Source organism: Phragmites australis, chromosome 8 (genome assembly GCF_958298935.1).
Source record: "Phragmites australis chromosome 8, lpPhrAust1.1, whole genome shotgun sequence".
In the NCBI taxonomy this organism is placed as follows: Eukaryota; Viridiplantae; Streptophyta; class Magnoliopsida; order Poales; family Poaceae; genus Phragmites; species Phragmites australis.
In genome coordinates, this window is record NC_084928.1 from 21251159 (window position 1) to 21274740 (window position 23582).

General features: G+C 43.3%; 2 protein-coding genes and 1 non-coding gene across 6 annotated transcripts; 1 reads left to right on the top strand and 2 right to left on the bottom strand.

Moving 5' to 3' along the window:
• Positions 1-3294: 3294 nt before the first annotated feature.
• LOC133927655 (uncharacterized) lies at positions 3295-5892 on the bottom strand. Its single transcript, XM_062374096.1, has 3 exons — positions 4713-5892; positions 3757-3885; positions 3295-3670 (listed from the first exon to the last, which is right to left on the bottom strand). The coding sequence occupies exons 1-2, from the start codon at positions 5890-5892 to the stop codon at positions 3776-3778; spliced, it is 1290 nt and encodes a 429-aa protein (XP_062230080.1). The 3' UTR covers positions 3295-3670; positions 3757-3775.
• Positions 5893-13696: 7804 nt separating this feature from the next.
• Positions 13697-13835, bottom strand: LOC133927873 (small nucleolar RNA Z247). The gene has a single exon (XR_009911369.1). It is a non-coding gene; the product is annotated as a small nucleolar RNA Z247 (small nucleolar RNA).
• A 3655-nt stretch (positions 13836-17490) lies between these two features.
• On the top strand, positions 17491-23476 carry LOC133926773 (ERAD-associated E3 ubiquitin-protein ligase HRD1). 4 transcript variants are annotated; one of them, XM_062372847.1, is made up of 8 exons: positions 17492-17704; positions 17792-18432; positions 19565-19741; positions 19822-19971; positions 20056-20261; positions 20394-20535; positions 22073-22298; positions 23032-23476. In XM_062372847.1, exons 2-8 carry the CDS (start codon positions 17900-17902, stop codon positions 23119-23121), a joined length of 1524 nt encoding a protein of 507 aa, XP_062228831.1. In that variant the 5' UTR covers positions 17492-17704; positions 17792-17899; the 3' UTR covers positions 23122-23476. The 4 variants fall into 4 exon arrangements, with proteins under 4 accessions (XP_062228833.1, XP_062228831.1, XP_062228830.1 ...); XM_062372846.1 differs by having other exon boundaries at positions 17835-18432; XM_062372849.1 differs by having other exon boundaries at positions 17491-18432; positions 20400-20535.
• Positions 23477-23582: the final 106 nt, after the last annotated feature.

Sequence of the window (23582 nt, forward strand, 5' to 3'; positions counted from 1 at the left end):
TTATGTCACATACATGAGGAGTGCCCAAGGAAACACAAGCACCCACGACTGGTCGGAGATTAATGCAGAACACATAACCCGGTGGATGGAGTCTGGCCCAGTGGATGTCATCGTTCCTGCGGGACAGTACGACGATAGCTCGTACTGGGAGTACCTTGCGTGGTATCAATCACGAACGTATCCCACCTTACTCAGCGGTAGCGTACCGCCAGCCCCTAGACCCTTCCCCGAAGATCGTGCCCAGCTTCTACATGTGGTGGTAAGTGATGTTGTACTTATAATGATTTTCATTAGTTTGTCATCCGTATTACTGACATAACCCTCAACAACAACAGACCGAAGCGGGGATCGAAATGCATAGGCATGCGGAGCATGAACGTTGGGAAGCGAGTGGGTCAGCCACGTGAAGGGATAGGCACCCTCTTCGAGACTACATGAGGACGAGAGGGTCTCGCCTTTGGTCCGTGATACGTGGACTAGGTGGTTGCGCCCCCCGTTATAGGGCATACGACGTACCCGCCATGGACTTGTCCCGTGCCTCCCACAGCATGCGCTCATCCAGTGCTCATAAGGCACATTCACGGGAGGCCCCTTCGTCTGCGGCACATCATGGGACACGTTCTTCTGCTGGAGCCGAGGAGGTGATACCTGAAGCTCCCGCTCCTGAGGAGTGCATACTGGGTTCCCAGCCCCCTCCGTTCACACAACCTACTCAAGCTACGCAGACAACTCCACCAGGATTATCAACTCACAACGAGGATGTCATTGACTACACACAGCAGACGCCCACCTGGAGTGGCACTCAAGATTTTGACTGGGCTGGTGCATTGCAATCGAGCAGCTTCACCGAGCTACTGAGCGGCCAATACCCCCAATATCCCGATGCACCAGGGGGTTCACACTGGTACCAGGAAGCTGGGACTTCATCATTTCGGACTCCCACCGAGCACGTACTACCGGCAGTCACACTCCCGCATGACGATCCTACAGCGTGGTATATGCAGGGCCGAGTTAGCAGTTCTGGATACACATTCGGCGGAGTTGGAACACATCATGAAGACGAAGATGAGGACCAAGGGCACACGTGGCAGGGGCCAGCTCAGGCGGCTGGGATGAGGGCCACACACCCGCCAGACGCTTACACTCCTGAGGATTTCTTACGGCGTCGGCATCGTTAAAGAGCCATTTGTACTATGCCATACACTATATTATGTACTCATTTGTACTATGCCATACACTTCAGTGTTCAAGTAATTACATTTAGTTTACATAATCTTTTTTAACTAATTATGACACATAACTTATTTATCAGTAACTTATTAAGTATTTGTATATATCATTTTTGACATTTCATACATGCTTATTGTTTATTAAATAACCAACGAATCGTGCTTTGGTGTAGACCAAAAAAGTTGCAGGGAAATCTCAATATGGCGAGAAATTCTACTACTGCCTTCCCATGGACATATACAACGATCGATATAGCATTAACTGCCTGCTTGCAGGTTGTGCGTGGAGGGAAGGATGATCCCTTCAAAGAGAGTAAATTAATCCAAGCTGTGTCTAAATTGAATACAAGACCGCCATGTTCTGCGTTCACCGTTCCACTTCTATATGTAACAACCGACGACCTTAGGGCCCTATTACATGAGCGCCGTCGAATATACCTCAGGGTTTGCGAACTAGCCGACCATTCTTCTTTACTGGGTTTCTGTATGAGGCAACGAAGGATGGCGATGTTGCCCGACCAGTATGCATCCCACATACAGGTTCGTCATTTTCTATTTCATCACCATAGTTGTCTTATTGTTATTGATTCGAATACCCCTCTTCTGCTTTAGGCATTCCCAGAAGACGCGGAATTAATCAATAAAGAAATACCACACCTCTTGGCAATGCAAATGCTCTTCGGCGGGGTGTGCTGCCTGGTTCGCGTCGAAGACGACGAAGATCAGCGAACCCAAGGGGTACAAGAGCTGATGAAAATTTGATGCCACTAATGCCTCGGCGTTCCACCAGCCACACAGGAGAAGGTTCAACTCTTACTACAAGAGCACATCCTACTACCGCGATACCTGAAGACGACGACGACGACGATTTCATGCCACCAATGCCTCGACGTTCCACCAGTCACACAGGAGAAGGTTCAACGAACAATACAAGAGCACGTGCTCGAACCGTGATACCTCCGGACGACGACGATGACGACGATTTCATGCCATCTATACCTCGACGTTCCACCAGCCACAGCCACACGGTACAAGGTTCAACGAACCATACAAGAGCACGTGCTCCAATCGTGATACCTCTAGACGATGACGACGACAATTTCATACCACCAATGCCTCGACGATTTCGTTAATCTACATCATCACTTTCTATTGCCATTTTAAGATGATCACTGATACCTTATTAATCTTGCGCATGTTCGAATATACCATGTTAAGACTATTGGTCGCCTTAAAGACTGTTTTTTTACTCATGCATTTTAAAATATTTTAGATTAGCAAATTTTTAATTTTGTTACATAAATTACATAGTCAAATCACATAAATGGGAGGAGTACGAACAAAAAGCGTATTTCGGCACACGGTGTGCCGAATACCAACTGTATTCGGCACACCGTGTACCGAAATACGATTTTTGGTTGTATTCGGCACACGGAGTGTATTCGGCACACGGTGTGCCGAAAATGCCTTTTTCGGTACACCGTGTTCCGAAAAATCATTTTCGGCACACCGTACGCCGAATACATGTGCTAAAATTGTAAATACGAAAAATAGTTATCCATTTAAGTAAATACGGTCATGTAGGTTGTACAAAATCGAATTTTTGCCGATATTCTTTTGTTATATACATCACTCTTTCCTCGCTCTGGCCGTGAGGAACTACAATTTTCTAGAAAAAGTCCATTTTACTCCATAAATTCTTCTGTGATGTACGGATAACCCTTAAAACGTTTTTCCATCTCTTTTTACCCCTGAATTACTAAGAATAGCCACTTTACTCCGTAATGGCAATCGGCTTTTGCTTGAAATTTTGTGCAATGATAGATGACATCATACCATATGTTAATTTTTTATGACTAATTATGTGCATTTTTTGTAGTGGACGCGTGGTAGCACACTTGTCATCAAGGATCACATCACAAGGAAAGATTGGGGGAATAACTAGCAAAAATTCAATTATTCAATCATGCGAGCAGTAGCATATCCTACAAGCTCTGAAAACTGCTAAATTCATTAGCTGAAAACATCACAACGTTTCACTTTGGGTACCTGCATGCAATACCTCTCAGATAAAAGCATATGGATAGAATAGAACCAACAAAACTGGACAGTCTGTTACAACCAAAGACTTCGAACCCGGTCCATACTCACGAGCATAGTCACCAAATTCTTGGATTGATAGGGTTGAGGAACGTGATCGAGAAACGTAAAACGTTACTTACGAAAGGTTTTGACAAGATGATAACCAGATTGTTTCCACATTCTCAGAACTAGGACGCCGTTCCCAGAACTAGGACGATATTCCTGGAACGAAGAACGTGCAACCATGAGGAACACGGCATGGTTCCACGCCGGTGACTAAGCTCAGGAGTACCCCACTCTTGTCTGGTCAGTCAACACAGGAAACAGCAACAAAGCTCACTCTTACGCTCCTACACGATCTGTACAAAAAGATACGTTATTCTATTTTACAAGCTGCTGGAAAATAGTGCAGAGAATGCTAGCTGTTGTGAGAAGTAGCATGTACCTTCATTCATTCTTGTCATTCACAGGTACGTCAGGGGACGGCGCGGAATTTTGACGCATTCTTTTAGCAGGTGGCGCACATCCTTCTCGTCCTGGTTATCATGCTTCTCATCCTTGTTATCAAGCTCTTCTGAGAAGTAAGACAGTAGTAGTTAGTCAAGAGTTATTGAGTATGTATGATCCTGTAATTTCACGTGCCAAGGAACACAAAAACTCGCTAGATCCGATATGGGATTATGGAACAGAGAACACAGACAAACTGATGCGTGTACGGAACAGGTTCTATATCAGATATACAAACGACTCTCTAAACTATTCTTTGTACCTGCCATTAACAATCTTAATTACCCTTCCCAGAAAACACATTGAAACTGACGCGTGAGCTCAAGTTTCATGTACTACAGCAAGTAATTATCCTAGCTAGTTCTCCACGCACAAAACGGGGATCTGATTTCAAGTTCTCCATGCACAAAACGGGGATCTGATTTCAAGTGCAGTTTTTTTTTCCACCTGTTGATTCCAACATATATCACTGGCATTTTCTATTTTTTTTTTTTACTTATCAGTCACCTAATCAGCACAAAACAAACTCCCATTCTCTGCTCCTGCTCCCAGCTGAAGATGAATCACGATCGATGTGCAAAAGATGCGATGATGTCTTCAAATCAGATCTACTCAGCATTGGCCAACTCAGAGCTGAATTAAATAAGAGATGCACCAGGCAAACTTGATCATGAAAATGCAAGTAAATTAAGCGGGCTTAGAACACATCTAGTTAGCTAATTGAAAGGTTTCTATTTCGGTGAGGTGATGGCTCATGGCAACTCGTAGCAGATTTCACAGCAAGCAGTCAACATCAATGTAGTCAAGCAAAGCACACACAAAATCAGAATCAGAGCATGATTATTGAGGATATGCAGATGTAATGCTAATTAAGCGTACTGTAAGATCTCTTACTACTGTTGGCAAGCGAGGGTGGCAGCACCCAAGCGATGACGTAGCGCCAGCTGATCGGCGGCGGCCGCACTGGCCCGGCGACCACCTGGATCAGGTCGCAGCGCTCCCTGACGAACTCCACGACCCTGCTTTCGGACACGTTGACGCTGAAGAGGTACTGCTCCAGGAAGAAGTAGACCACGTCGGGATTGCCGGGGTGTAACAGCGCGAGCACGGGGACCTCCTCCGGCATCTTCGTCTCCCTGTAGCTGTCGCTCGCCCAGATCTCCGCTAGGCTCGTCGCGCACTGCTGCTTCCAGAACGACAAGTCACCCGGACCGAGGATCAGCTTCCAGATGACCACCAGCGTTTCTCCCGCGGGGTCGTTGATGCGCTCGCGGGCGATGTCCACGAACCGCACCGCGCCCTGACTCGCCCTCACCATGCGGTGGCTCTCGATGTTCTCCGGTGGATCCCTCGTGTACCGGGCGGTGAGCCCGTCGACCGCCTCCGGGAGGCTCGCGTACCACAGCTTCGGCTGCTGGGCGAAAGGGTTGCAGCGAAGGATTCCCTCCACGAGGTCGACCCACCAGAGCTTCCCGTTGTGAGGGATCACGTCGTGGGAGGACCACGTCCAGCGGCGGACTTCGGACAGGGAGGGGCCGCAGAGCACGCGCCTATCGAACCATTCGGCCGTGCTCGAGTGGTAGGAGAGGAGGCTTGCGCGGTCGTGGTCCTCGAAGCGGAGCTCGGCGACCACGTACTCGGGGTCGTCGCAGCCGGGGCGACGGCGGGAGACGAGGCCGACGTTTTTTATGTTGGAGATGCCGGGCTGCTCGGGCCAGTCACGGTCGGGGACAGGCATGGCGCTGCTGATGGGCGGGAAGCGTTCGTGTGGCCAGACGAAGTCGCCCAGCACGACGTAGAGGATGCCCGGAGGGTTGCGGTCCAAGTCAAAGCCGATGTAGGGACTCATGGATACGTGGATGAGGAAGCCGGCGTCATCGTCGACGGCGACGATGTAGGGGTGCCTGTCGACGTACCCGCGCTCAGGGTGGTGCACCGTGGGCACGGTGAGGGTGGAGACGCGCGGCGGCGCGGTGAGCCTGAGATTGATGTCCCCCCAGTTCTGCACGTGGGTGATGCGGCCGAGGATGATCCACGGCGGCGCCGGCGCCGCGGACGAGGAAGACGACGCCATTTCGATCGATTTGGTGGGTGCTTCGGGCAGAGAGAGAGAGAGAGAGATATACGTTGGGCTTTTGCGCATGGACGGGAATGGGTATTTGCCTATTGGGGGCGTTGGGGCTTTGAAGGATTTGGCGTGCGGCACAAGATTGTACTCGAATCATTCCAGTTTGCCGCGGCGGTGTGATAAAAGGTGCATTTATTAAGGCTGTCATAAAAACAGAGCACGGGGGGCGGGGTAAGCGCAGGGGACCGGGATCCCTAGAGTCGTCTTTGACGCGTGGGACGGAGTCAAACGCAGAAAGACAATAAAAATATGTTTGGTTCGGTTTTTTGAGCTTACGTTTTTGGTTTTTGTTTTTTAAAGTTAGAAATGGAACAAAATAGTTTAGCTGTGAGTTGATTTTTTAAAACTGAAAAATTAGCTTGTGAGAAAATAAGTTAAAAGTAGAGAAATTGGTTAGAAAAGTTTTTCTGACTTAATATGCTGAGAAACAAAAAATTATTAAAAAATTAATAATAAAATATCAAAAATTAGAAATTAGAAAAAACCAAAAATCTCAATTCAACCAAACAAATCCTAGGAACAGAGCACGGAGAAATGTAAAAAAAAAACGTTTTGGCCATGGCGGATGGGCAGCCAACTGACCATTGGAAGAATCTAGATGGGAAAAATCAAACCCAGAAATAAATAAATAAATAAGCGTAAAGAAAGCGGATACTCATAATTTCTTTGCTAGATTTAGCACGTCTGCGAAGATAAGTCAGCAAAATGTGGGCCCAGCAGACGTAGGACCCATGTTTGGAATGTTGGCTACTAAATATATATCCATCGGAGTTGCGGAGGTATTTCTACAAGATTAATCTGCACGTGGTGTGAAAAAGTACAAATAAAGGGTTTTTATACGTAAACATTTATTAGAGTCCACTAGTTATATGCGTGTACATTGTAACGGAAACTAAAAGTTTCCACGAGATATAAAATAGAGCATTAATCCAGCTCGTGCCTAGATATAGAAAACAACAAAAAAATTGTATAATCAATGGGATAAAAGGGTAGCTAAAATGTTTAGATCAGACGTGCAGTAATATGGGAGTAATATCTAAACCTATGTTTGAGCATTCCTTATGACAGATTCCAAATAAAAAAGGAACACACATACACACATATGCATACACACTCACACACACATAAATGGTATATGCTTTGACAAAAAAGCACTTCTATTTTTATAGCTCATGTACGCTTATTATCTCTCCTACATGCGTAAAGATTCAAAATGTGGACTCACGTACTCTCATTATTCCACATAAAGAAACGAATGCACACACACACATATGCATGCACACGCACACGCACCAAAGATTCACACAAGTACCCAATAGAGTACATGTGTGAATCTCATTTATCATCATATTCATTATTTGTTGTATACATCGTACACTTTGAAAAATGAAGTTGTATAACAAATAGGAAGCAAGAACCATAGTTAAGAAAATAAACTTGCTCCAAACCACTGTCAGATATCTGACGAAAGGCCCATGGCTTTGGACTAACCGATGTTTGCAATAATGTCTTTATCCTGCATAGAAAAATATCTATTGTCTATAGAAAATGAGTTGGTGTACCTTGTAATTGTAGCCAGTAAATCTGCTAGGCATTGCGTAGAATGCTAGCGAGTAGCAAGACGAGTGACGCTGGACGTCTAGAGGCAATTGTACTATTAACTATAAGTCACTGATCACACATCTCACAGGTGCCACAGCATAGGCCACGGAGTAACTACATTGGCAGGAGGCATAGGTTTTACGATCAGAGCTCGTCGAACCATTGTGATGGATTCATTCAAACGTGATGCTTGGCCCTTGAATTGAGATGCCTTCTGCAGGGATGTAAAAGTTTAGGATAAAAGTGGCCGTCAATAAGAGAGTATAGCATTGCAAAGCCCAAAGCGCACACGTAGCTAAGCCATAATGAGTTACAAAACAAAAATTGGAACAACATACTGTAAATAATGATTGTTCGATTGTTTAATACTAAAACATTCCAATCAAGGATCAGTTAGAATATCGGTCGATTTGTTATCCATAATGCACATGGCAGTACATAGAATTATCAGGGAATGATCGGGTGTTTACATTGTACTACCATGCGATTTATTACCAAGTCCTAGCTCCATCATTGCATTAGAAGAAACCATAGAAGTGCTTGTAGGCGTAACAAGGCAAGTTCATCGATCCTTTGGATTCCCTCTCTGCTTTACCTTTAGCATAATCAGCACAGGAGCATTGCCAAAGATAGGCCTGGAGCCATCCTATAGGTCTCCTTTACCTTCAGCATAATTAGCACAGGAGCATCGCCAAAGACAGGCCCAGAGCCATCCTATAGGTCTCCTCAGGACCGCAACGCAGTACAACATATATTGAGGGAGGGGAGGCGGCGGGGATGGGGGACGAGAAGCTACTCATCTAGGCCCAGTGATCTAAGAAGCAGCGTCTCAAGAAGGCAAAATCGCAAACAAGACGCTTGCATAGAAGGGGGTTCGAAAGGCGTCACCTTTTTGTCGAGGATGAGGCGGACGTGCGCGACGGTCTTGCTCTAGCGACGCATCCAGTATAGCCGATGCCCAAGCACGACGAAGCCGAGTAGCGCGACGGTAAACGACACCGACCATGTTCTCCTCACCGCATTGTGAGGAACGGTGACGTCCTAAGAGGGGAGAGGGAGTGAATTAGGACACCTAGACAATAAGTAGAGGTAGGAACTTTAAGTCATATCATGTATAGAGGTAGCTTAAATGTAGAAATGAATTGACAATGATACCAATTGAAACATTTAAGCATTATATACCTCCAGGGACATGTTGATTTCTCCATGAGACTACAAAAGATATATCTAGCAACACATGTTAGTCTCAAAATCACAATCCATAAGATATACTCCCCTTAAATGTGTGCAAACAAGTTTTGAATATTTGCGAGACATATGCACTTGTTATTAATAATAATAGGGAGGGTACCCTATAGATTAGTTCATGGCACATAAAATATATCAGTTGTGAAACTAACGCTATAAAAAGAACCTATAACTAATAAACCATATAGATTGCTCATAGGTTAGAGACAAGCACAAGCAACTAACCATATGAAAACTAGGTATTGCAATAAAATCTAGCTACTATTTACCCCTTTTACCTTTGGATGGGAATTTGGGTATATGATGATCTTCATCAAAGCGCCCAAACTTATGTACATGGCTTCTTCGATTGAACCTTCACTTTATCTTGTGAGTCAAGTCTTCAAATCACTATAGCCGCCTTGGACTTCAAGTCTTCTTTGGAATCCAAACCGATTAGGGTCTGTTCATGTTGGTGATGACTTCCTTAGGCACCCAAATGGGTTGGCTCTCCTCCAATTCTTTCTCCCAATCATATGTGCAACAACCTTGCCATTGTTCTTCTTCTTGAGTTTGTAGTGGTTGCTCTTGGTCTTGGTTTTGTAGTTGGGCTTGGTATAAATGTTGGTGATCTTATTGGAGAGGTTCATTGCTTTATTCTTCTACTTGATCTCCTTCTTGACTTACTTGGATTGGAAGGGTTTGTGGCCTTCTTGATAACATTTGAAGCATGTCACGGTAGACCTCTTTGTAAGCTTCTTCACCATGGTTGCACGGTTATCTTGAGGAGGTTTGACATGGTTCTTGCCTTTTAATCTTGCCAAGCCCTTCTTGAGCTTTTCGACTTCTTACTTGAGCTCATCATTTTCTTGCGTAATGAGTTCATTAGATGGTTCTACAAGAACATCTTCAACACATATCTCATCACAAAAGGGTGAGCATGATATATCAATTAAATCATTGCAAGAAGTAAAAGTATCTACCTTAGAATTAAAATTAAATAGAGAGGTAGATTGCTCCAAAAGAGCCTTAAATTGAGGTTCAATGCACATAAATTTGCCTTAAGCTCATCATGCTCCTTGTTTAGCAAATTGAATTTTCTCAATAATTGTTCATAATTAGAAACAAAGGTAGCATGAATGTCATTAAATGCGTTGAATTTCTTAAGCTCTTTTGATTGTTTCTTAAGGGTCCTTTGTTACTCATTGATCAAATGAAGGAGTTCATCATATAAGGGAGAATCCTCATCGAATTCATCATCACATACATCGCTTTCTATACCTTTGGCCATAAGGCACTTGTGTGATGACGACCTAGGAAGAACTTCTTTTGGAGGAGTGGGTGACGAAGCTCTCATGACTTGAGCTTGAATCTTTATCTTCACTCACCCATCTTCCGATACTTGCAAATGCTTTGACTCTTTCCCTTATATCCTTCTTACTTTTGGTCTTCTTCTCCTTCTTGATGTGATCAATTATTTTGACTAAGTTTTTCATAGAGATTCGATGATCAATCTTGGCATTGATCTTCTTGATGTTCTTCTCCAGTTGAGTGATGAGGTTGGCGACTTCGGGATCCATTTCTTCATTACCTGATGTGCTTTACTCATCATCTTCATTGATCTTTTCATCTTTATCTTCATCTCCATCATCTTCGCTTGATCTTGACTCTTGCTCTTGCCTCCTCATCTTCGTCTTCATGTGTGGGCATGGTGCTTGCTTGCTTGTGAGAGCAAGGTTCTTGGCATCGGATGAGGAAGAGACTTTCACCCTCATGTTCATGGTCATCTCATGAGCGGTGATCTTACCGAGCACTTTACTTGGAGTCAACTGATGTCATTGTTGTTGTAGATGATGGAGACTATCAACTTGTACTCTGAAAAAAGAGCTTAAAGTATTCTTCTGACCACTTGATCATTGTCAATTGACGTCAAACCTAGTACATTGATCTCATTGACAAGAATATTCAAATGTAAGTACATGTCATTAGCACTTTCATAGGAAAATTATTTGATGTTATTGAGCTTAATAATAAGCACATGATATTCCTCAATACGCACATCCTTTGTGACTTCTTGTATTTCAATGAGACTATTCCAAATATCATGTGCATTGGTACTCCTGATCCTGTCACAACAAGTCCAGGAGTATCTTCTGTTGCTATTGAGAAGCTATTTGTAGCACCTGCCGAACCTGCAACTATAGCTGTTGGTTCACACGGCCTGTTTGGGACAGCTTTTTCGTCCGCTTCTGGCCAAATAAGTGATTTCAGCCACCAAACGGCTCCGCTTCTCCCGGCCACGATGGTTTACACACGAACGCAGAAGCAGCTGAAACGACGATTCACTGGGATGTGGTGGCTTTTTGCGGGATGGAAATAGCACTCTACCAACGAAGTTCACGTTTATTACCCACAATTGCCATCGATATGCCCCTGATCCCTCCTCCCCTTCCTTGTCCACAAGGCCAGAGCGATGCCCAACCCCCACCACTCACCCCTATTGCTCTCGCAGCTCATGGGGGCAGCTAGAGTTTGGGAGGCCCGCCACAGGTGCTACCTTGGCCAACTCCTCCGACCGGAGCGCACCACCCCCGACCGGAGCCCCGGCGAGATCAATTTGAATGATGGATTTTAGGTTAGTCGTTTGCTTGAACATCTTAAATCGTTTTCATTTATTACAATATTCTCATGATACACCTTAAACCGCCAAAAATCAATACAAATACAGTCTTCTACGCTTATTCAGGAAAAAAAACAAGTCATTATCAGCTTCAAGAGCATACAAATCATTTTACACTTAGCACAGACAATCTCCCTGCATAGAATCAGGGAGCCAAACACCTAGCTTATCCAAGCAGCAGCTTCTCTAAGTATCAGCTTTTTTAAGCAACTAGCTTTAAAAAAGACTTTGCAAAATTAAGCTATTCAAAACAGGGCCTAATTCAGCTGGCGCACCTGACGGAGACAGCTCCGGCGCATCAGCATCAGTGGCACACACACCTCCGTCCAGTCCAGTTGAAGCGCACGTAAAGGCCGCACATCAGAACGCGACAGCACCCGTGTGCTAGAACTCGAGGTGGATTCGCCTGTTGTGGCTCGGTGAAGCGCTCTGAATCCCGAGGCACCTGGATTAATCAGAGGCTGAAAGAAAAGCATCAGGAGAATCATCACCAATACTTGTGCGCCAGTTTGGAGTACTCTGCACGAAATCATGGATAGTTGTACTATTTTCTGCACAATCAGGGCCATTGGTACAATCTACAGGGATATTAATCATAGGACTAGCAGTTGACACACCCCCAGTTGCATGGTAGAAGGAGAATTTCAGACCTAAGGCGGGAACCAGCATTAGGATTTAACTCAGAGAACGGAAAGATTCCTATCAAAGATAATAGACACGTCATGTAGCAATGTTAAGGCATTTGAAGCCTTTGTGCAAATTGTTATAGCCAAGAAAAACACACTTCTTGAATCTAAATTGAAGCTTGCGAGAATTATAAGGTTGAAGATTTGGTCAACACACACCCAAAGACACAGAAAGAGAAATAATGAGGTGTCTAATCAAACAGTTTTTCCAAGAGTTTGGAGTTTTGAATAACTTTGCTAGGAGTGTGGTTGATAAAGTAGTAGTAAAAAAACCTTCATCTCAAAACTTGAGAGGCATGGATGCATACGCAAGTAAAGCAAAGCAACTTCAGCAATATGGCGATGCTTACATTCTGTGGTACCATTCTGTTGATGAGAGTGAGGACAGGCAACAAGGTGAGTTATGCCCACCTTTTTAAAGAAGGGATTCAGTTTCTCATATTCTCTCCCTGGTCTGCATACATAGCAATAATCTTTCTACTAAACAATCTCTCAACAAGGTTTTGGAATTCATGGAATCTCTGAAACACTTTTGACTTATGCTTTAACAAATAGATCCAGGTAAACTTGCTATAATCATTGATGAAGCTAACATAATAGTCCTTTCTTCTAAAAGAATCTGAAGTAGGGTCCCATACATCCGAGAAAACTAACTCTAGAGGGACACTGGACACATTAGAGGACTTTGGATAAGGTAATTGATGACTCTTAGCTTGTTGACAAGCATCACACACAGACTCTTGATTTGTTTCACTAGAACAAGGAAGATTATTCTTACTAATAACGTGTTGAATGACTTGGAATGAGGGGTAACCTAGATGATTGTGCCACCTTGTAGATGAAGGCTTGATAGCACCAAAAGCTAGCTTCCTTGGATCGGTTGGGATGGAAGAGAGAGCATAGAGACCACCCTCACAAGTGCCTCGAAGGATAACTCTCTTCGTTGCCTGATCCTTGATCAAGAAATTTTTTGGATGAAATTCAAAAAAAGGCTTTATTATCAGTGGCAAGACGATGAACGAAAACAAGATTCTTTGCAACTTGGGGTACATGAGGAATATTATTTAGATAAATATATTACAACCGGGAGTGTGAACTATAGAATGTCCAATATGATTAATATTCATACGTGTACCACTTGATGTCTTGATTTGATCTTTGCCTTTATACTTGTCATATACAATCAACTTATCGAACTCACTAGTGATGTGATCTATGGCACCTGTATCTGTGTACCAATTTGAGTCAGCACCATATGAGCTAGCTACCGCTGTTGCACTTCTTTCATCTGGAACAAAATTAGGATCGAAGTGATTCCTAAAATTTATGGCCGTGTGTCCATTTTTGTGACATAACTGACACTTTGGTTTCCTTGAGTTATTGCCCTCACTGCTATTTGTGTTGTTGAACCAAGTATTGTTGGAATAATTACCGTGCCCCTGGTCCTAACCACGCCCACGTCTCCCTCGGCCACGATAGTTAGAATTGCCTCATCCACCACGAGAGGCAATGTTGACCGATGATTGAGATCCACCTTGAAGGAGATCCGTCCTTGTCTCAAAACTTAGAAGCTGAGTGTACAACTAACTCACGATGATGGGCTCCACTCGTGCAACAATAGCCGACACAATAGGGTTGTAATCAACGTCGAGTCTGGTGAGGATGTATGACACCATCTCTTCATCATCCAGAGGTTTACCAGTGGATGCCATCTTATCTCCCAGCGCCTCCATCTTTCCGACATATCCGACAATCGTCATGTTGCTCTTCTGAGTTATAGCCAATGCTATGTGAGTATTCACAGACCTCGCGCGCGTTTGTGATGAAAACATAACCTCAATGGCTTTCCATGCCTGCACTGAAGTCTTCATTGCAACGACTTGCATTAGAATTTCGCAAGAGAGGGAGGACAACAGGTAGCTAAGAACCTGCTAATCACAAGCAATCTATTGTGCATACTCTGGATTCAACACCTTTGTCGACTTGTCCCCTTGGTTGGCTTCGATCTGTCTGGTTGGAGCGACATCAGAACCATCGAGTACACCCTCAAGCATGGCTCCTTCAATGGCAGACATCACTTGTACTTTACATAGTGAGTAGTTGTTCTTGGTGAGTTTTTCCGTGATTGGATGGCTTAAAGGCGACACCACGGCTAGACCAGAGGCAATAGAGCTTCCACTCGCCATAGATCTGCTCGCCATAGATGCGAAGTAGAGGAGCCAATTCTGTATACCATGAAAAGAGGCTAACTCTAGCAAGCGTTTCTACCTCTGTTCGAGGCCTCATCGTTTATTTATGTAGGCCGCCAATCATAGCAGATTATAGGCGCAACCGACTCAGTTATTTAAGGGACTTTCGGTGCATGCTGTAACCAGAAGATCAAGAGGAGATTGATTTGGTCTTGTACAAGATCTCAATATTCTAGACTATGGAAACTGAATATATCTCCTAGAACCTGAATCTGATAGTTCCAAACCTAGAGATATATTCCTATCTCTAACACCTCCAAGCTTCAGCGCGACTTGCAGTGAGTCTTCTCGGTGGTAGCGTGGATCTTAGTAGAGAGAATGAAAGAGAGGGGGAGCATAGAGAGACCAGGGAGAGGGTTGCCCCCCTAGTTCTTGACAGTGGAGGACAACAGAATGATAGGCGCAACTCAGGGCGCAAAGAGTAGCAAGAAATAGAGATGGATGGCATCTCAGCTCAGGCACACGAGCTCGGCCGCATTGGTTTCTACACGAGACAGAACGGGAGGAATAAGACACTGGCGAGTGGGGTCAAGATTAATAGTACTGTGAATATCTTTTAGACCTAACAGTGACAGGAATTGAAAATGCTCTCCCTTCCTTTTCACTGCTGAATTAGGACTTCTAGAAGCACTCAAATTTTGCCAATTTTTCTGGTGGTACTATAAATCACAGAGAGAACATTTTATTTGGTTTGACTCAAAAAGCCTGAGCAAAGTTCGTACTAAAATTCTTACAAGTTGAAATATTTTAAATATTACACAAATTTTTATGACTTCAATTTGATTCCCAAAAATTTCGAACAACTCACTACTTTTTATATTAACTAATTAATTCAAGTCCTAAGTTGTGTGGTTGATTTTTTTATGTTGATTCGTAGTGCATTTCTTCATCATTTCTTCAATTTGAATTCCAATTCAAATACATTCAGACAATGCTCAATAATTCAGAGAGGTCCCTTATATGATGCTCATGAATGACCAATGCCATATGTTGTATAATAATTATTTAGTTTCTTTAGAATGCTCAAATTGAAGTTAACTTGATTTTAATTGAATCAATTTTTAGCACATTCAACATATTGCAAAAAAATCTTCTATAATGTTCACCTATAATATTATGGTTCACATATCTTGTGTTATCAGAATTTTCATGCAACTTGTTTCTGATTAATCAATTTAGTTTGAATTAGGTGTTTCCCTTCTTTTTAATCAACTGCTCAACTTACTCTAGAATTTAATAGTTATCGAGCCCTAGTAGGAAAAAGCTCGAAGAGTTCTTAGGATCCAAAATGTTGGTGGAAATAGACTTCTATCATGTTGTTACCACCCAAAATCTCAATGCATGGCTCATTTGTGCATCTCCGAAATTATGAGCGACATAATGCCTCCTAAGCATCGAATCACTTGAGAAGCACCAAATTTCACAATTTAACCTCCTAGGTCCACATAAAAACGTTTAGAATGTTTACTAGTTAATTTCTGTTAAGAAGTTCTAGGATTATGCTCCTAACATCTCGAACCTCTACCACTTAGATGGTTTTTAATTATTGCACAAATGCTTTTAATTTCTCTGAATTTTTAAGCTAAATGAACTTATGAACTTACCAAATCCTACTTTATGAAAGTTGGGATGTCACACTGTTCTTCCTCTTACTCCACTGACCCTTCACGGGTTCACCACACTGCAGTAGCCAAGCAAGCGTGAAGTGGAACCATTTGAATGATTAGATCCAATTTTGCGCCATACGCCAAACCCTTCAAAACCCCAACACCCCAATTCCAATTGCCTCCCATCATCCATTCCTAAAGGCTCCAAACAAGGGGTAGGGGTGCTAAAATTGGGAAATCATCTACTACATAATGAACTAACATACACTCGTTTATTAGAAACTCGTTGAATTTTGCTATATTCCTAAGGAAAAAGGCATTTTCCAATTGGTGAACATTCACCGGTTAAAAGATCTATGAATACTTACAAAACTGGAGAGTTTTCTAGAATTGGGAGGGGATTAGGTTTTTGTTAATTCAAAATTATTTAGAGACTTGTTGATTCAACAAAATTTACAAGACAAGGAGTTGATTCAACATTCATTTTTAAAATAATGTTCATTCAACATTTTTTAGGTCATCTCATTTGGCATTGCAGCGATGGGAAGAAGGGTGGCACATGAAAAAACACATGCATGGTTTCGATAAGAATGCAAGTGCAAACATGAGGATTGGAAAAACAAGAAAAACTATAGAAGTAGTCATTTCGATTGGATGTAAGGAAAAAAGATGAAAGAAAAACCTCAATCATGATAAAACAAGGTTGGAGCGGATGCTTTCTTCGCCTATAGGCTTCTTATGGATTTGTAGGGATATTATAGTATGTGGAATTTCGTGCACACATTTTTATATTTTAAATGGTTGGATAAGAATAAATTTTATAGGAGTTGATTTCCTCCTGATTCCTATAATAAAATCTCTTCATCCAAATAGGTCCTATACATGTGGGGACCTCCATATTAGACTTGGGCATGGGCTGGTCCAAGCTGATGAAAAGCTCGAGTTATTTCGAGCCTAAATATGTGTCTAGGGCCGGCCATAAAATAAAATCCCACTTGGCAGCAAAATTTGGTTAGCCTTGGCACCCGAGTGATTTTTACATTGTAAAATAAATAAATAAAATGTTTGGAGCTTGGCTTGATATTTTTGGCTATTACCTTGCTTTCCAAGCCCGTCCACAATAAGCAACGAGCCTTATTAGGTGGGCTAAAATCGGTTCAGGCTCGGGCTTTTTTCCGCTGGTCTACTCTTGAATCTTGTAAACCTTTTGTTCAGTCCCTTGCCATGCCATAAGGACACTGGCCTACATTTCTTCTACACGTGGAGACCACTCATTGGGGCTTGACACGGCATCGATGCGCATAGCCGTTCCACGCCCCAAGTCTACCAGCGCACACTCAACACCTGTCTACTCCCTGGACGCCACATCCCCCACCTCAGTCCCATCCCCACCGCCCACCACCGACATGCCTTCATCCTACGTGGTAAACCAGGCGTACACACCACCTCATCCCTATCTCCACCTCACACCACCTCTTTCCAGAAACTCGTTTCCCCCAAAAGGAAAAGGAAAAAAAAACGAGAGGAAAGAAAACGAAAAAAAAAGAAAATCCGAACCCTCTCCTCCCAAAGTCGCAGCAGCGGCAGCGGCAATCCACGTGATCGAATCGAATCACCCGCCCGACATGGCGTCCCCGTCGAATCTCTCGTAGAGCCGAAGCCTCCGCCCTCGCGTCGATTAGGAGCGGCGATTCGCCCCGCCCTCGGGTAAGCTGCTGAGATCGCGCTCGTGCTCTCGATCTGATGCAACCTGCTCATCTAGGGTTTCGATTCGCGTGGTGTCCTTGTGGTTAGCGACGGTTTGGAGGAATTGTTGCGGGTTTTGTGCGTGTTCTAGGTGATCCGGTGGTGGTGTGAGGTTTTCTGGTTGAATTTTGGTGGGGATTTGCGGCGGCTGCGGAGATGATCCGGCTGCAGACGTACGCGGCGTTCAGCCTGTTGGCGACGGCGACGGCGGCGTACTACGCTTTTAGCAGCCGAGAGCAGTTCTACCCGGCCATGGTCTACCTCTCCACCTCCAAGATCTGCTTCGTGCTGCTCCTCAACACGGGCCTCGTCGCCATGTGCGTCGCCTGGCAGCTCGTCAAGCGCCTCTTCCTGGGCTCGCTCCGGGAGGCCGAGGTCGAGCGCCTCAACGAGCAGTCCTGGAGGGAGGTCGTCGAGATCCTCTTCGCCGTCACCATCTTTCGGCAGGACTTCTCCGTCGCCTTCCTCGCCATGGTTGCCGCGCTGCTCCTGGTCAAGGCGCTCCACTGGCTCGCGCGGAAGAGGGTCGAGTACATCGAGACGACGCCGTCTGTGCCCATGCTCTCGCACCTCAGGATCGTGTCATTCATGGCGTTTCTGCTCATCGTCGACTGCCTCTTCCTCTCCAACTCGCTGAGGTCTCTCATACAGAAGCGGGAGGCGTCTGTTGCAATCTTCTTCTCCTTTGAGTAAGCTCCATGTTCAGTTTTCACTTTCTTGAAATATTGACATGTGGCAACTATTGATACGGTATACCTCTGTTGCAATCTTCATCTCCTTTGAGTAAGCTCCGTGTTCAGTTTTCACATTCCCGAAATATTGACACGACAACTATTGATATGTTATACCCCTATTAATTGACACGCGGCAACTATTGATACGTTATACCCCTATTAATTGACACGCGGCAACTATTGATACGTTATACCCCTATTAATTGACACGCGGCAACTATTGATACGTTATACCCCTATTAATTGACACGCGGCAACTATTGATACGTTATACCCCTATTAATTGACACGCGGCAACTATTGATACGTTATACCCCTATTAATTGACACGCGGCAACTATTGATACGGTATACCCCTATTAATTGACATGCTATCCATTTTCACATTGCAATAATTATACTCTTGATTTTTATGATGAACAAATACTGTACAATGACTCGCCCCAAGAAAATAGACAAATACTTGTGAAACGTGAAGTACATTTTAGGCCAATTTATCATGCTAGTGTCTTTTTGTAGTTGCATTTGTACTGCACCTACCTCAAAGATCTTCAGTAATTCTTAAGTAACGTATCGCTTTCCATTTTGTGTACCTTAATTTGCAGTGAACCTTATCCTATGAGGCTATGATAGTAGCGGATTGACAGTTATATCTTATTGATTCGCTTGATCTGTACACTAAGCCATGGATATATCTTAGCCTTATACGTTTACTGCCTCAACAATCTCAAGCTTCCTAATCTTTTTGTATAGATGTTCTGGCTGTTATATAATTACAAGATATTAATCTAGCAATTTTTGGAATAATGTCTGTTTAGTTTTAAGTAATATTTAAGTGATAGCACTGCAAAGCATTAAATCTGTGTTAGTCAGAAATTACATCTATAGGATTTCTTCTTTGACTGTTGCTTTTAAGCATGGAGTATGCCTTCCAGGCAAGGTAACACCATATTGGCTAACCTTATAATGGCCTGAAGTTACGCTTCTATTGTTCTGATTTCTAAATTTCTGAAAATGATTTCTTGATGTGTTACTTTAAGATCCAAAATACTCATAGTAGCTCAAACATGTTCAAATCATATTTCAGGTATATGATTCTAGCAACATCAACAGTATCAACATTTGTGAAGTATATATTCTATGTCAGTGACATGCTTATGGAAGGTCAATGGGAGAGAAAGGCAGTGTATACATTTTATTTGGAGCTCATCAGTGACCTTGTGCACTTGTCTTTATATATGCTATTCTTCATAGCTATCTTCCTGTAAGTTCTCTTAATATGGTCCTATCCCTCAGGAAACTATATTGTGAACTATGTTTGTTGATCCATTATACTGATATCAGGAACTATGGTGTCCCACTGCACTTGATTCGTGAGCTGTATGAGACCTTCCGCAACTTCAGAATTCGCATTGCAGATTATGTACGCTACAGAAAGATTACTTCCAACATGAATGAACGTTTTCCAGATGCTACATCAGATGAGATCAATGCGTGAGTGTTATATAGTTCCATTGGCACTGTTTCAGTTGATTCAGTTATAAGAATTGTTTTTTATTTATATTATCTCGTATTCAGGAGTGATGCTACATGTATTATTTGCCGTGAGGAGATGACTACAGCAAAGAAACTGCTCTGTGGGCACCTGTTCCATGTGCATTGTTTAAGGTCATGGCTAGAGCGCCAACACACTTGCCCCACGTGTAGAGCTCCAATCATCCCCCCAGATAATGGACGTGCTGCATCAGCACGACAGCATGGAGCTCAACCTGGAGTTCAGCCCGGTGAGCTTCATTTTATTGATCTGATTTCTTTTTTGTGTCACATATATACTCACGTCCACCTTTTGTATCAGTGAGTACTGCATTGTGCAATCAGTTGTATATGTGATTCTGATTTGATGTGAGAAAAAACAGCTGCAGGCACTGGCACTCCAGCCTCAGAAGGAGCACCAGGTGAGATCATGAGCAGGCGCCAAGCAAAACTTGAAGCGGCTGCATCAGCTGCTTCCTTGTATGGAAGATCTTTTGCTTATCCTCCGGTGAACACCTTGAATAGGTAAATTTCTTGAAGTTCCTAAATGCAAAGCTTTTCGTGGTTCTGCTTGTTTTAAGATATGGTCAGAAATTCTGAATCTGTTTTTGCCCCCTTTTTTGTGGCTGTTTAATCTTGCAACTTCCATAAAGTTTAGACATCGTCCTTGCAGGCTTCTATGTTGTTAACTCAGAACATTCATATGAAATTCGCCAGGTTGATGATAATTTTACCTGTGCTATGTTGATAGTGGTTGAGACGCTGAGTACACTGTAAAACTGAGAACATATTTATGAACTTGCCAGGTTGATTATAAATTTACCTGTGCTGTGTTGGTCGTTGATTATGCCAGGTTGAATAAAAGTGTAGAACTTTCCCCATTTCCTTAGGTGGTTGGATGGTCACTTGGATAGGGATAGGGAAATGAAATGGGTTATGGTAAGGTGGGTTTTGGATTGGGTTATCAGTATTCTATACCATTTCCTTGTTCGGCAATGGGTGGAAATGCTTGTTGGATATAATATGGTTGACGAAAATGCTCTTGTGCTAAAAACACGAAACTTTGGACATTGTGAAGTAATCTACCATATGAAGTCGAATGAAAACATGATCATGCAAATTGATTCGGGATGTACGTATAGATCATCAGGGCCTTGACATGGAAAGAAAGAATTAAATGGAGCTGAAACAATAGAGAGAAGAAAGCGGGAAAAAACATAAAAGAAGCCCGACCTAGATCCAAAATCGATCTCCTCGTGGCCTCCTCATGCGCTGGCTGCAACGAGGCTCTTGGCTACGCGATTCGTTGAGACTTGGATGGATGCTCGACTCGGAGCTCGGAGGCAAGAGCATGTGACCGATGGCCAGGTCAACATCTGTTGGGCAGCTAGGGTGGCAACAGTGAGTGCGACCTTCCATGGGTGGCTGCGAGTGTGAATTGCGGCGGATGGCAGGTGGAGGTGGCGATTCGCGGCGGGCGACGGCCGCCGAGCACGACGCGGCGGGCGGCCCTCAGGGGCCAACTTCAGGCGTCCACCAGCAGGGCTTTCTCCGACGGATGGGCAGCATTGTCCAATATGCATTTCCCTGTCTAAACCCACCTCCCCTGGTGGGTTTGGGGTATTGGGATATGAGGCAGGCACCTATTTCCCATTCCCAAACCTTCCCCATATCCCTTTCCCTATTACCAAACAAGGGTTTAAACTTATCCTACTCATTTCCCTATCCCACGTCACATTTCCCATAATCCAAACACCACCTTACTGAATACTCTTCTTTTTTTCTTGTACTGTCTTGGCACTTGGTGAACGACTAAGGGTATTCAAGATTGATCTAACATGATTTATTCCGGGCTGTGCCTTTTTTTCTGAGAATAAGATGTGATTTTTCTTACATATCATCTGCTGAGGCTAGGTGGTTAACCATGCTTGTCTATTCTTAGGTACCTTTGTATTGGGTCAGTCACTGTTTTCGTAGTTATTCTATTGATAGAATAAAAAACAGGGGGTTTTGTTCTGCTATAAATTATAATATTGATAAGTACCTCCAATTCAACCATCAGGTATTCAGCTCCTCCCCAGTCTACATCAAGTACTCCAGAATCAGGAGAAGCAAGTAGTTCCAATCAACCGCAGAATGACCAAGCATTGCAGTTCCAAAACACCAGCGATCCTCTAGCACCTCTGCCTTTTAATGTAGATGGTGCTGTTGGTCCAGGAACAAGCACCAGGGATCTTGAAAAATCACTGCAAAGGGCACAGGAAAACTTTATACGGAGCCAGATAGAGGTAACAAAGAATCTTGATTCCCAAAGCACTCTGCTTAAATATTTTCTACATTACTTTGTAATGCGACCAACTAAGTGCTGCGCATGAGCTGTAAGGAGCTAGATAGGCGTACATTGACTGTTTGCTAGTTGCAATATCGTGGACATTTCTATTGCAAACTCATTTTTAGGTGCAATTATGCAAAGCTGCAAACTCTCCACATGGATCACTGGATAAGTAGGATGGATTAGATTCATGGTGACTTGTGTCACATGGATGGATAACTTTCTGAACAACACAATTGCATGTTTGAAAATTGTTAATGATGGCAACTGTCATATGACTCAACTGTCATCTAGTGATACATGATCGCTTGCATGATTGCACACGGAGATGGTTGCACTAGATATGTCTGCATTATTTTTATAATTTTGCCTATGCTAACGGATTGGTATTTATATGTAGTAGTCTGTAGTCTGCTTGTTATGTAGCAGTCTTCAGCACTCCTACTAGATTATGTAATCAGCAATTTTGCTGAAGATGTAAATGCTTATCTAGTACTTAGCACTCACTAATGCTAAGAAGTAACTAAATTTTAGTACCAGCCTGTTGTTAGATTCATGCATGGACAGTAATTATCGTTAAAATTCACCTTGTGTTACAGTGACATGCTTGACATTACATGCATGGCTTTCTTTGTTGATATATCAGTCTATATAGTCAACAGAACTCATAAGTTAATTCTTATTCCCAGGTGTTGCAAATCCAACTGCAAATGGTGCAGCATGGTGCTGCTGCGTCGGCAACTAATAATGAAAATACTGAGCATACAAAAAATGACTGAAGTTGTAAATAGGCGAAGATGAGGATGGGATAAACAAAACATAGATATGCAGATCTGGCGAAACCTGAGGGGAAACTCTTACATGATACCTTGCCTTGATTTTGGTAGGCTTGTTCATTTGTACGTCCCTGTTAGTGGCCTCCTACCGTTATCAGATAGAGGCTGAATCTTTGTCAAGTACCTTTGATAGAGGCTGTTGTGTTGTAGCGATATCTAGTTTCACTGTAACTGAGATTAAACAAAATCCATCTGCTGAGAAGAAAAGAACGGAATTTTCCCCAGTGCACTATCGGAAAAACATGTGTTGGTTGTATGCTGCTGGAATCGAATGGAAGAATGACGTTTGTCGTGTGAAGAGTGGAAATTTCAAATTTCCCTTGCACCTGTATCATGATTAATTCTTTATCTAGTTATTGGAAAAAATGATGATTAACATCGGCTGTCGTAAAAGTTTATATGTA